The sequence below is a fragment of the Podarcis liolepis genome, assembly GCF_965112155.1.
Source record: "Podarcis liolepis genome assembly, chromosome: 12".
NCBI lineage: Eukaryota > Metazoa > Chordata > Lepidosauria > Squamata > Lacertidae > Podarcis > Podarcis liolepis.
The window spans coordinates 33640070-33654793 of NC_139563.1; the positions used below are offsets into that span (position 1 = coordinate 33640070).

The window sequence follows — 14724 nt, forward strand, 5'->3', positions numbered from 1 at the left end:
CTCTTTCTTTGTCTATCAGCACTACTACTCATGTTATGTTGAAAAATAACGTGTATTCCATTTTTACCCCATACAAAATATATGGGGAGAAAATGCACCAGTATTTACAATAATTTGTTAAAATTAATTGTGGCAGCTGGAGATGCAAGAAGGCAAAAATTTCCACTCCGTCCTGTGTTTGCTGCATTCAGCATCGTTTCTGTTCCACTACAGTTCAGCTTCTGTTGAAACCTACATTGTTCATCTCGCTATCTGATATGGCTGAAACTATTGTAATTAATCACATAATTAACTTCAGTGTGTTTCAATGGAAGGAAAACCATGAGAACAATGCAGACTATAATGTCATTTATGCAGTGTTTGTAATCTAAAAAACAAAAACAAAACAGAGATAGAGAATACCACTCATATTTGCTTGCATGATTTTCGGTCCTGACCTCAGACAAACGTGCAAATTGTCACAGTTTCCACTCCCATTTCTGTTTCTGATGGAATTATCCAACATCCTTTATGGCAGCATCTGTTTTCAAGGAATAAATAATATATTTGGCTTACACATGTCTACTCAGAAGAAAGCCTCATTGTCTTCCATAGGATTTGTTTCCAGACAAGTATGTGTAGCAGTGTAGCCTTTGTGGCAATATTAGAAATAGCATACACAAAGTTAACGTATACAGAAAAAATAGCATGCACAAGAGGCTTACCACCCATGTTTTGCTGTCTCAGCAATAGTTTATTTGGACAGATAACTGGAAGAGTAACATCCATATACTGTGAAAACAATATTTACAATATCATATAAGTTTAGACCATTGGTCTAACTCAGTATTTTCTATACATTGATGCAGTGGCTCTCCATGGTCTCTGCTAGCACTGCCTGGAGATGTCAAAGATTTAATGCAAAATGTGATGTACAACGGAGCCACAGCCTTCCCTGCCCTGCCCTTTAGTTTCTGGAGAGAAAATAAATGTCATCGTACATCTCAGAAATATCAAATTAGGAATGCATATTCTGAAGACAGCATCAGTGCTGAGAACTTGAATGGCATGTATTATTATAGAAGTTATCTCTGGTGGCTCATGAGCTCATATCTTGGGCTCACGCATTGGCAGAAAGAGACCTTTCGCCATGGTGGGGAGGGCAGCAAAGCCTGCAAATCGTGCTGCCGAAGCTCTGCGCCCAAAATTCCCTTTTGGGCTTCTTGTGCTTTCCCCAATACCCTCTCGATGATTGAGCTTACCCCGGAGGTAAAAGCACTCATTCTATCTCCGTTAGCGGACACCTAAGAAAAGCATAGCAAGAGTAGTGGGAATGTGCCTGAAGCAGGGGAAAGTTCTCAAGAGCTAAACTAGTGAGTAAGTGTTACTGTTAAGTGGCATCTAGGTCATTTCTGTTGCAGCCCTGAGCCACCATTATATTGTGTTCTGCAAGATTGTGACGCGGGGGGCGCTGTGGGTTAAACCACAGAGCCTAGGACTTGCTGATCAGAAGGTTGGCGGTTCAAATCCCTGTGACGGGGTGAGCTCCTGCTGCTCGGTCCCAGCTCCTGCCAACCTAGCAGTTCGAAAGCACGTCAAAGTGAAAGAAGATAAATAGGTACCACTCCGGCGGGAAAGTAAACTGCGTTTCTGTGCACTGCTCTGGTTTGCTAGAAGCAGCTTAGTCATGCTGGCCACATGACCCGAAAGCTTGTACGCCGGCTCCCTCGGCCAATAAAGTGAGATGAGCGCCCCAACCCCAGAGTCGGTCACAACTGGTCCTAATGGTCAGGGGTCTCTTTACCTTTACGCCCTTTAGGCTGATGTTCTAGCATTATCGAAAGACTTTCAGGGCCTATGTGGCTTAAAAATTGCGTCTAAATTTTAATAACTAGAGCTGAGGTGCAAATGCCAATAAAATGTTTTTCCATGAAACCCTCCAGAAAGATGATGGGAAAGGAAGAATTTCTCTCAGTTTTTCAGAAGGAGGTTCCTGCTTGCATTACCTAATCTTACAAGTTGGTCATGGTTCCCACCACCACCACCACCCATCCCTCTTTGTTTGGTTTTAAGCAATAGTTCTTGTGCTACTCAAAAGTGCCCTGCAATATTGACAGTTGAGCAGGGCTCTTCCCCCAGGAATGTACTGGGACTGATGCCACATCACGTCATATTGTCTCACTCCCAAGGCACTCTGCAAAGCTCAACCATTTCTGAGATGTTTCTTTCTGAGAAGTTTTTCTCTGCCCCAAGAAAGCAGCAGAAAATCACTGCCCCTTATTATTATTATTATTATTATTATTATTATTATTATTATTATTATTATTATTAACTAATAGGAAACTGTGAGGGAATTTTGGTCGAGTCTTAGTTAGAATTGACATTTTAAAGAGTTGGCTACACACGTCTTTAGCAGCAACTGCAACTAGACTACATTTGGCTTCATTATACTTGGAAATCTTTGAATGGCATACTGTGATATATTGCGATGATTACCTGCACAATAAGCCATTACGGCTCCTTGGGAACAGGTTTTGCTGAACATACTAATGAGCTCACCATGAATTTTAAAATTCTTTAAACTATGTTATGCGGTTTTCATCTCCCCAGGAGCTATTTTCCTTAATGAAATAACACAATCCCATTTCAGCATTAATTTGAACGTATCAATAATAGCTTAATAATATTATGGATTCATAAAACATCCTGCAGGATTACTGTGTAACTCCAACTCTGCATTACCCCAAAATAACTGAAACTAAACCTCAGCTTGCATAGAGAATAGATAGCCAGTATGCTCAAATTTCATTATTTTGGAAGATTCGTGTCCCCACTGGAGCTGAATGCATTTAATGACACTGAGAGGCAGATCCAAGATTTGTAGGTCACCCACTCTCCTTTTTTACTTGATGTGTGGCCTTGTGAAATCCATAGTGGTCACAGAGCCAAGTGCAAAAGAGAAGCACAAATAGGTTATTCGGCAATCTAATTAAATTGTAGCTCTATGCTTCAGTTTGGGAAATTATTTAGAGCCCAGATTTGACTGACTTGTTTATTTAGTGCGTTTTTATCCCACCTTCCTTTCACCATAGAGCTCCATGTTGTGCATATGGAATTTCCATAGAGTGTCCCTTCCACGGCTAACCAGACCATATCTGCTTTTTGTATGGTAGCTGTAGAATCTACCCCGAGACCAAGTTCCAATACGTCTGGCATGTGTTCTTCCTTATTTGTGACATTATAATTTAAACACTTTAACCTGTGTTCCTCTATCAGTTTCAACTTGGACCCCTCCATGTCAAAGCCAGCATCAATAATCTGTTCCACAGAAGAGTGTACAAAAGCTCGTGGGTAGATACAAGCTGATCTGCAAGGATCTGTGGGCTGGCTTTTAGATTCCAATACAGTGGTGCCCCGCAAGACGAAATTAATTTGTTCCGCAATTTTTGTTGTTTAGCGAATTTTTCGTCTTGCGAAGCACGAAATCCCATAGGAATGCATTGAAAATCAATTAATGCGTTCCTATGGTCAAAAAAAGTCCAAACAAAGCCAAATTTGGTACAACAACAGTTTATTAACTGCTCTTTAAAGTCACACATACTGTAAAGAGCAGTTCAAAAATTTAAGGGAAAATAAATTAACTTTATAAACAAAACATGTCTTTGTTTTTAGTCAAAGAAAAAAAAGTCGCGAGACGTTTTCGTCTTGCGAAGCAAGCCCATAGGGGAAATTCGTCTTGCGAGGCAAATCGCGAACGGAAAAACCTTTCGTCTAGCGAGTTTTTTGTCTTGCGAGGCATTCTTCTTGCGGGGCACCACTGTATTAGAAGCAGATCTCTCTTCCCTAAAACCATGCACAAGAAAACCTCATAAGAACAAGATAGCAGAGGCTCTTTCTTCCTAAATCCTAAATCACATTCAGATGATTGGGTACATACACACAAATCCAAAGAAACCAAAACTTTTTGTAGGTTCCCCATCAGAGGAGCATTTGAACCATGAGACTCTGTTGGAGAAGAAGGCAGCATCTGCCTCAGGATCCTAACCTTCTCTGAAACTTCATGCCCCCCTCCAAATCTTCCATACCCCCAAAAGGAACTGTTCCACGGCGTGAGAACTACTGACCTAAGCAATCATAAGTCTTTCCTTATGCTCACTACTTGCACAAGTCCTATAATTGCATCTCACTGCCAAGTCAGGAAATAGGAATATTCTCAGTTTAAACAATCAAATTTTTCACCGGTATGAAATGGCAAACAGCGATGCTTGTAGCAGTTTAACAGAAACTCTGTGAGACTGGGCAGTTCTCCTAATGCATTCGACAACTTCAAACTTCAAAAAAACCCAAAATGGGCACGTAGGCTTTTCTAACCAGTCTCACATCTGCCCTAGTACACAGATATATTTTATCCACTCCTCCTGGCTTTCCCACTTGGGCTCCATGCATCCAATAGGTACATTTCACTTCTTTACAGTCCCTTACCAGATGCATGGACTGCATTCTCCTTTAGCTAACCGTCAGGTACCTGCTAATTCAGTGATAGATGATATGAGATAGCATGATCCAAGATGCAAGGTTATGGAAGACACTGGTGACGGGTTGCTGAATATTTGGCATAGGGTGGCTGGGCAGGTGACTCTCTCCCTTTGTTGCTCTGACCAAAAGAGTGCTCCTAGCTTGGCCTCAGCCCTTCTGAAAAGGGTCACGTGACTTCCTCTGGCTCAGACTTCACCAACTTGATGTCTTTCAGATGCTATGGATGACAATTCCATTCAGCTGATGGGCACTGTGGTCTAAAACACCTGGAGGGCACCAGGATGGCAAATCTGATCTGGGTGGCTGCTATTCGTTTGGCTGCTCTCCTTGTAATTTCCTCTTCCCAGTGGGAATGGACAGTAATAATCTATGTCAATCCACACACAAGCCCTCACAAGACTGTTGTGACTATGAACAAATTCAGTCTCAAAAAGCTATTTTGCACACCAACATCCTAAGAGTATTTCCTTGGAAACAAGTTCCATGGATTTTCAGTGGCATTTATTTCCAAGCATACGTGTTTAGCACTGCAGCTTAAAATGTGATCATAGCTGCTAATAATTGTTGCTAGTAAGTTATTGCTACCAATGATTCATATGTGTGTAGCTGCATTGTATTGATGGAATATGCAGATCTTTTATGCTGTCCTTTGTCAGAGGATTTGCAATTCATTCTTCAAAGTGGCCTGCCAGCAAAGAGCGTAGAGGATGAATGGCACTTGTGGCCTTTTGAGGATCAGGCTGCTCCAAGCTAATGAGATCATATTCTTACATCGTCAACTGCAGCCGTCATGATTTTATGAACATAAAGTATGAAGTCCTTTCTGCATCTGGGTTCCCTTTTGATGTGGATCTCGCTGCGGAGGGACTGCTAACTGAACTGAACATTTCAAGGAAGCCAATTTACTCAGCTGGTTGCAAACCCTTTGACCTCAATAGTGGAACTTGGCAAATCAACGAATACCCGAATATTTAGTGCTCTTTCAAGAATTGCAAAAATGCTCCATAACCCATAGATCCTCCTGCAGAAATCTAGTTTGTATTTTAAACATTAGTCTTTCTTCTTCTTTCTTTTTTAGGCCAATGAGACTAGTTAATTAAGCCTGAGGGGTTATGAACTGTTGGCAGTTAATAAGTCATAAAATTCCTCCATAAAACAGGATGCTAGATTCCATCACTGAGACAAGGAGTACAAAGAGCCGGTGTATAATATCTAATTGTACAAAAGGACTGGGATTTCTCAATGACTGCTCATCTGGAGTCTCAAGGGCATGCTCACTGTGGTTTCCTGATTTTTAGAAGCCGGTTTGAAAAATGAGTGTATTAAAGAGTAATTTGCCTGAAAGTTCAGGAAGTTTGGGGTGGGGAAGGGCGGGTGGAAAGGGGGGAGAGAGAGAGAGAGAGAGAAGAGGAAGGAAGGAAAAAGAAAGAAAGAGAAACACAAAGAGAGGGAGAGAGAAAAGAGGAGGAGAAGAGAAAGCAAAAGGGCTCTCGGCACACTGGCTTGGACATGATTGTGTTTGTCATCTGTTTTCTTTCCCCTTTAGGATGTTCACCATGGCAACGGTACACAGCAGGCTTTTTATGCTGACCCCAGCATCCTGTATGTCTCTCTCCATCGCTATGATGAAGGCAACTTCTTCCCTGGCAGCGGAGCCCCAAATGAGGTTAGGTTTATTTCTTTAGAGCCCCAATTTTATTTGTATCTTTTCGGGTAATTGCGTTGCATGATTACCCCTAATTTTCTCATCCTCGACTGGTGCTTTAAATTGCACTAGATTACCAAATAGTCCACTGGGGCCAAGGGACCAGCGCAGAACAAGTGCATAACCCAGAACAGTCCTTGTCAAATGGGGGCCAGGTTGATTTGACATGCCGTTTGATGTTTGTTTCAAAAGGACGTTTTTTGGATGTTTTCTTATTTTGATTCACTCCTGGCCTTTCCTCTCTCCCACCCCCCCTTCCTCTGGCACTTCCCCCCTCCTCTCCCACTTCTCCTTTCAGGTTGGAAGTGGCCCTGGCGAAGGTTATAATATAAATATTGCTTGGACAGGTGGCTTGGATCCCCCCATGGGAGACGCAGAGTACCTCACAGCATACAGGTTGGTTCTTGTTTCCTTCTGAAAGTGCCAAACAGAAGTAACCGAGCTTGAAACATACAAGAGTTAGAATTGCAAGCAATCTTGAAAGCCATAAACGTGACCCATGGTGGAACCTGGCTTCAAGTTTTTGAAAAAAAGAAGAAAGAAAGATCTGTTATTATGTAGTGTTTGGAGACTTCACTGAATTTCATAAAGAGTCAATGTTAATATTGCTGGCCACCCACAAGAGAAACACACACACCACTTCATGCCTGAAGCAATCATGAAGTAGCCTAGATTGCTGGATTGTTTTGGTTTTTTGCCCCCACCCTGTAAACTGGTTAAAATTAAAAGCCTTTTCAAAGGTAAGAAATATAATGAAAATCCTGAGTAAAGTGTTGGCATCATGATCTAACCAGGATCACGCTCAGTTCCCATTCATACCCTGGAACTTGCTTCCTGGTATATGGAAACTCACTGTTACACCCTGACCAAACATACGGAACTAAGACCTACTGTTGGCAATGACATTCATGATCTTCCATGTAAGATGTTTAAGAATGGGGGTGTCAGTTAATAGGAATGCAAGTTGAGTGGATAATGGGCATCACAACCAGCCATTGTGCACATTCCCCTGGCCTCATGGAGAATATGGACACAATCCATGAAGAGGGAATTGTACATCTTCCCAAGTCAATATAGCAGAATTTGGGGGATGTGCCTATCTCGGCTGAATTTTGTACATTCTCTGGGCAGTATGCACAATCTCTGGTCAGTATGCACAACCTCCATGATATATGCCTTATTCTTTCTGCGTCTCATTCAGAAATGTGAGCCCCTTCCTGTCTGCTTCTGGACCACGGCCTAATCTTAAATAGCCCACAACATACCATTCAAGCCAAGAGGACTCCAGAAAAATATTAACTTTCTTCTAATGTTCAACCTCCTTTAGACCACTCTCGGTTGTTCCCGTCAGCTGAGCTACACAAGGGGGATTGCACATGTGTATTGTGGTCAACAAATGAATATTCATTGAGAGAGAAAAATAGAGTTTTCACCTCTTAAAGAAAAGTTTGACTGAAATCTTATAAATATTTAGCTGGGAGTATGCCTCACTGATTCAGCGGGGCTTAGCTCTAAATAGATCCACACAGGATTGGGCTATTTGTTGACCATTTCAGCCAATTAATTAATTATATGTACACAGATTTTCATATGGTTAAATATTATTTCTGCAGAGAGAAAAAGTATGCTCTGTTTTTATACTATGTGTGTACTATGATTCCGTAGTCACCATCCTAGAAGAGACATTTCAGTCTGAGTTTGGGGAAAGTGGGGAGTGGCTACAATTTTTGCGAGTTTTTATATTTAAAATAACGGAGGGAGAATCTGCTGCCAGATTCATCAGTGGCATTCTTTAGCAATATTTTTAGTCAGTCCATTGTTTGTTTGCTGTGTATTATTCATACCCTGTATTGCTTTACAATTAAAATAGTCAAAAGGCATAATATAGTCAAAAGGACCACAAGAGTCATCTAGTTCAACTCCCTGAAATGCAGAAATCTCTCATCCAATATGGGGCTCGAACCCTGAGATTAAGAGTCTCATGTTCTAGGGACTGAGCTATCCAGCCTGTGGGGCTAATTAGCCCCCCCCCCCGGTCATTTCAGTCAAAGCACACAGACCTGGTGGGATAGGCTAACTTGTGGGTGCAAAGAGCACCAAATTCAAAAGGAAGAGTGCTCCTGATTCTTCCTTTCCTGCTGTAGCTCAAATTTTGTGCTTTTAAAATTTGGTACTGTCACGGGAAATGGGGTTGCTTGTGTGTAAACCTCCAGCTGTTCCAAACTGCTTAGAAGTTAGTGGTGTCTTTCCCTGACTGAGCAGCCTGGGTGCTGCTGCTGCTCAGTCGCTGGACGAATCCGTGAGTGGGCGGCTTCTAAACTTCCTCCAGCATAGAAGCTCCTTGACGGATAATCTCCGCCTCCCCTCTCTGCGCGAAACCCTTCTGCGCAGAGTGGGCGTGCCTAGGGGTGGCCCTCCACTCTCTTCACTGCCTTCAGTGCCAGAGTCTCGGAGCCTCTCCTCCAAGATGCTTTCCCCCCTTCCTTCTTCCTGGTGTCACCTGGACATTCTTCCCCAGATGACTCTCTCTGTCTACCCTTGCTCGTTCCCTCTTCTGCAGAATCGAGAAGTACCGCCTCTCCCCTCTGCTCCGATGTCAGTTCCCTGACAGATACCTTATTCTATCATCCTGCACAGCACCTCATCTTGAGAAAAAGCACCAAATTTGAGCTGGGCCTGAAGAAACTCCCTTTGCAGCCTCAGTTTGAATTCAAAGGGGGAAATGGGGTGCGCACCTGGGTCACATCCACACCTTTACATTTAGAGCGCCTGGCTTCCCCCAAAGAATCCTGGGAACTGTAGTTGGTTTTTTTAAGGGTGCTGGAAATTGTATCTCTGTAAAGCATAAACTACAGCTCCCAGGATTCTTTGGGAGAAAGCCATGACTTATCAAAGTGCTCTAAATGTATGGTGGGGATGTGGCCTTAGAGTGAACTCCCCATTTTCCCTTTGTACTGGTAGAAGGAAGTTAAAACCACCTGACACTATGTGACACATCCAGCCCAACATGTCAAAGTGGCTCATGGCTGATGTTGGCCAATTTTGGATCCAGCTCTTTGTGGCATCCAGTTCCCTACCCTTAGAAGTGTGTTCAGCAGACTTTTATGGCAGCTGCTGTCATCATATTCCAGGTTCCATTCTGTTTCTTCTGGAGGGAGTGGGCAGAAGTTACTGCTGTTGGATTCACAGGTTCGGGGATGGCAAAGATGGCAACACACTGAAGCAGCCCTTTGGATATATCCAGTGCTTTTTTCCCTTTAAAAAAATGTTTAGGGGTACTCTCATTTTGACTCAGGAAAATCACCATTTTATAGTTCAAATCGTGGGAAATAAATATAGTAAATGGACAAAAGTACAAAGATTCACAAAATGTTTAGGGGTATGCGTACCCCTGCATCCCCCCAGAAAAAAGCACTGGATATATCCACACTGCCTCTTGGTCCCTGGCTGTTGACACCACAGTTTAACCAATTAATCAAATAAATTTGGCATCACTCGCCGATTTGCTGCTTTAAGATATCAAACCTGCCTTTCACATCCAAATTCAGATGTATTAATAAGGCAGCCAAATACAGGTTGTTGCCAAACAGTAGCATATAAATTTAAAACGTAGCTAAGAATTATACATATAAATTTAAAAAACCCATGATCTATGCAATAAATAAAACACACATGAAAGAACAGAATCTTAAACTTCATCTACCTAGTCTATGTTGAGTAGCCTTCACTGTGAGTTTAGCTATATTAAACATTACAAACTTGTATGAACCAGACAACAGATATTTAATCTTATCCCTGTCACTGACTGTAGCAGCCAGTGCTAAAGATTTCTCCTTATATTTTAGCCTAGGTGTTTCAGACAGTTTAATGTGTAGTGTATTGTGTACTCTGCCCAGGGGCTACCGCATACGCAAAAGTACTTTCATGTCCAGTTTTCTGCTATTGCAGCTGCACAACTCTTTTTTTTTTCTCTCCTCCCTCTTACGGTGAAATTGCTTGATGAAGTAATGCATGTCAGGACTGGGCAAACAGTTGGCATTGGGTCAAGAATGCCAGGTCAAGTTTGCAAGAGCTAGTTCAGAACTTTACCAGCTGACAACGAAACCACTAATTTCTGCTCTGACCAATGTCAGAACTTATAATTGCAAATGTTATATCTGCTGCATACCTTCGCTGTACTGCAAATATACCACAAAATCTATAAAACCTGCCTTTCCTCTACCCCCCAGGACTCTTGGGTGGTCCAGGAAAGCACAGCGCTGAGGTGGTTTTATATTCAGACATAACACACCTGACATCGACCCCAAACACACAAGCAACATAAAATCACAGCCTCGCACTGTTTCTGTGAAATGGGTTTTGATTTCATATACATAATTTGCCTATCGTGGAAAACACCTTGTCAAAGATTCAATTACTTTTAAGGTACGCCATCCAAGCTGGTGAACCTCAGATGGTATCCACTTCTATATTTTCATTAATCCTTTGCTGAGGTCAATTAAAAAGCTGGACAAAAAAAATAGGGTGTTTAGATGGCACAAGGGTTTGGTGCTGGAGTTCAGCTTCTCTCACCTCCTAAAAGCTTGGTTCACATTCAACCCCAGTTAGTGAATAAGGGTAGAATACTGGAAGCTGAGCCAAGCACATTTGGTGTTTAGTTCAACCGCATGGCTATCAGAAAAATTTCCACAGTTGGACTGATGGTATCTCATCTGAAGGGGCAGGGAGGAATGCACCCTGAGGTAACTTAGCACATGTGTCAGTCACTGAAACTAAACCCAGTCTTTTTCATTCAGAATCAAGGAGCATTTGGGACCTACAGTGTGAAGCGAATTGTGCCGTGCTCCCGCTCTCCAAATGGCTTCTGATGCTGTGGAGGTTTGCTTGTGGTCAAGGAAAGTGGCTGCCTTGCCATATCCACATGCTTTGATTTCGCTTCCTTTCGTGTATGAAAGAGCAATTTAGCCCATTTAACTGAACAGTTTACTTAGGCGGATAGCCTGGGCTGAATGCCCTTGTAGTAAAATAAGAGGCCTAGCCCTGTGTGGGACATAAGCTGAACATCCTACTCCATGGCTGCTATGCTTTCTTGACTATCGTAGTCATGGTCTCCCCACACCCACTCAGTGGTGGGTGTGGTGACTGGTGTCCTTAGGGACCGGATGGGCAGAAGGTAGGAAGACCAATAGTATGTGGCACCAGAGCCAATGACAGCCAGAGCCAATCTATTCTAGCTTTGTCCCCATCCTTTCCCCTGCTAGGATTATGCTGAGGCAATACTGAGACTAAGGAGGAGGAGGACCACCCCAGACTTGTTGTAAGTGAAAAGGCAAGCAGGTGGTAGCTGGCTGGTGGCAGACTGAGCAGTGCTCATTTCACTCTAATGGATTAGCTCCCACATCCTCTTTCTTTCTATTTTTCTTTATGGGTCAGGGATTTTCTGTTACATATGCTCTCCATAATTTTTACAGTTGCTCCGCCCATGTCCTAAAATGTAGAGAAGGGAATTCAAAGGAAGTATACTCCCAAATTACAGGACAGACCCCGTAGTTACACAGGGGGTACTGTGCAAGCAAGGAAGCAGAAAAATTGATTTGACTGTAAGTGGTCAAAACTCTTACTGATATGAAATATTGTTTATCCAGATAGATTAAAGGAAGAGTTAGACACTGGTTTTGGCCAGGTATGGCAGAGGAGGAAATACCCAGTGATTGGGATGCAAAAAATGGGGGCACGCCTAGACTTGGGGGGATAATTTAAACTAGAGTTACTCTGAAAATGAACAAAAATGCAATGCAAGACAAAAATGGTGGCTCTGTCAAAATAGAAAAGGTTTCAAAATATTGGCAAAAAAACACACATCAAAATCTGAATTGCTGTTGTTTCAAATCTGCCACCTCTATATCCAAGGAAAGGTTGTTATTTTCAGGTTGGATTCTTGAAATCTCTTCCTTCTTGCAGAATTCTAACTCTTTCCATACCAAACCACTTTTTTAAGATTTCCAAAGTCTGTGGCAACTTCTTTGAGCCAAGATCCTTTTCAAACTGGGAATGTTTATTCCCCAGTTTTCTTGAATTATGGTTTGCTGCTACGACCTTTGCTTTGCAATAGCGCCACAGGCTCGGTACGTGTTAATGAGAATGGTTAATGGTTTAGCATTATGTAGCCTTAAAGATGCGTAAATATATAAACATGCTCATCAGAATATATCTTTTTTGAGGGGCCAATGCAGAAGGGAAGATAGATGGTGAAAGGAGAGCAGGGAGCATGCAGTATGGAACAAAATCATCCTTATAATCTCATGGTCGTGGGTTTGAGCCCCATATTGGGCAAAAGTTTCCTGTATTGCAAGAAGTTGGCCTAGATGACACTTGTTGTTCCAGCTCTACAGTTCTAAGATTTGAAGATTCTGTGACACAGCCTGTTTGCTTTTGTAATGCATTGTCATGGGTTTTAGAGATATGTCTGAATCTTTCCAGTGTGGCTGTGAGCAAAAATGCCCATGCCGAAATATCTGTGGGTCTGAATTAGAAAGAACAATTGCAAAAGCAGTGAAGGACGGAGACCCAAGTGGAATTTTGCTTTGGGCAATGGATTTTCCGCATATATCTGTCTGGGGGAGGCAGGAAAACAGAATTACCAATGGAATTTATTCCTTTAGTGGGCTTCACACACACACCCCTCATTTAAACCCTTTAAATGCACAAAGAAAACAAAGCAAAACGAACGCAAGAAACGTCTCCTCCCACAAGCTCACTTTACAAAAGAAAATGAATGGGGCAGGGGTTCTTTTTAGGGGTCCGGCAATGTTGACAGCTGCAAACATTTGATTTTTAGAAGTTGCTTTCCCAAGATGGGGCATAGGAATAGAGGCAGGGGAGCCGGAATGGAAACTGGTGAATTAAAAATGGAGCCAGTGGAGAACCTGACAGGTCAGAGAAGGAGCTCAGTAGAAAATAGTTGATTACAGGCATTGAGATTCACAGGCCTTCCATAGTTTGGCCTGAGAAGTGCTTTGGCCTGAGTGCTCAGTGCAGGCCTCCCCATTTGGCCCATGAGGCTGTTTTGGCCACACCCACCTGCTTTACACCTAGTATCATCTATGGCATCGGGTGGGGAGAAGGCTGAGGCAGATGGGGGGAGGGGACTGGTGGCACCTGCAAAGGTCAATGCACACCATATGAAGTTTTTGCAAGGACTGATAGTCCTTGCACAGCTCAAAGAGGACAAATGGACACAAATAGCCCCAGCCATACCCTCTGCTACCGCGACTTTCCTTTTGCAGGATCCTAAAATAAGTTCTTGGTCTTGGGAGTGGGGAGAGAGAAGGCGGCAGACGTGGAGGAAGGTCGTAAGATCAGGGTGAACACAAGCAGTCTCACTCAAGTATTTGAACAACAGCTCTTGAATGCTCCCTTCCTAACATAATCCTGCAATTCAAAGATAAAGTAAAGTCAGGACAAAATCTTACGTGAATGTTGGGACATGAATTTGGGGGGGGGTTAAGGGGAGCATTGTGCATCTATACCTATACCTATATATATATCTATACCCACCTGGCTTTGATGTTAGCTGATTTTTCATATTCTAATATCCTAAACCTATCAAAATGCAATCTTACTGGTTGGGAAGTTTTAGTAGTAGCTGACAGGCAACCTTAAGTGATGATAATGCCAAAAACTTTTCCCCCTTTAAACTGGGCCATTTTAAAAACTAGCATGAGCACTGTCCCATAAGGTTTATCTGAAAAGCAGCTTGGGATGGTTGAACACCTGTCCTTTTAGCATCATTTTAGCAAAGACTAACATTTTTATAACTCCAAAAATGTGTAGGTGAACAGTGTCTACTGATTTCCTCCAGGATTGGCCTGTGTTCCCCATATGTTCCCCTGCTTCTCAAGGGGGGGGGGGGCATTTTCTAATGCTTAAGTGAATGGCTCGCGTTCTTCTCTTTTGCTCACTATGTACACAAGAATGATGCAGAGATTAGGGGTGTGTGTTTTGTGCCATGTTTCATTCTGGGGAAAACAAGTTTTCCCAGGGATTGTTTCATCCTTGTATGGGCCTCCAAAAGAGCCCATTTTCTTGTAGATATGTAACAGAATACCCTTGAGTAGATTGCCAGTGGAGGGAACTGAAGCTGAGTGCTACTTTTACAACCACAGCCTTCTCCTGTGTGAGATAAAAGTTCCAGGCCTGCTAGTTTGGAGTCAGCAGGGAGCTCCGAAGTGATAGCTCCAGCAAGAGTATCCCAAGGGCTATTTATTTAAAAGCAAAGGAGCCAAGTTCATTCCCTACCTTTGTACTTGCCTTTAAGGTTTCTTGCAGCAATTATGCAAAACCTCAATGATTCCACATTTCAAACCTCAGTGTTTCTACGTTAATAATAATAATAATAATAATAATAATAATAATAATAATAATAATAATAATTTATTATTTATACCCCGCCCATCTGGCTGAGTTTCCCCAGCCACTCTGGGCGGCTCCCAAACAGTACTGCG

General features: G+C 42.5%; 1 protein-coding gene across 4 annotated transcripts in view; it reads left to right on the forward strand.

Moving 5' to 3' along the window:
• The window catches only part of HDAC9 (histone deacetylase 9), a 428850-nt gene that overhangs the window by 336634 nt on the left and 77492 nt on the right, over window positions 1–14724 (forward strand). For all 4 annotated transcript variants that reach the window (XM_083467863.1, XM_083467859.1, XM_083467860.1 and 1 more), the window contains 2 exons: window positions 6062–6181; window positions 6519–6616. In XM_083467863.1, the coding sequence (XP_083323989.1) occupies window positions 6062–6181; window positions 6519–6616 (218 nt within the window). The remainder of the gene's footprint in view (window positions 1–6061; window positions 6182–6518; window positions 6617–14724) is intronic.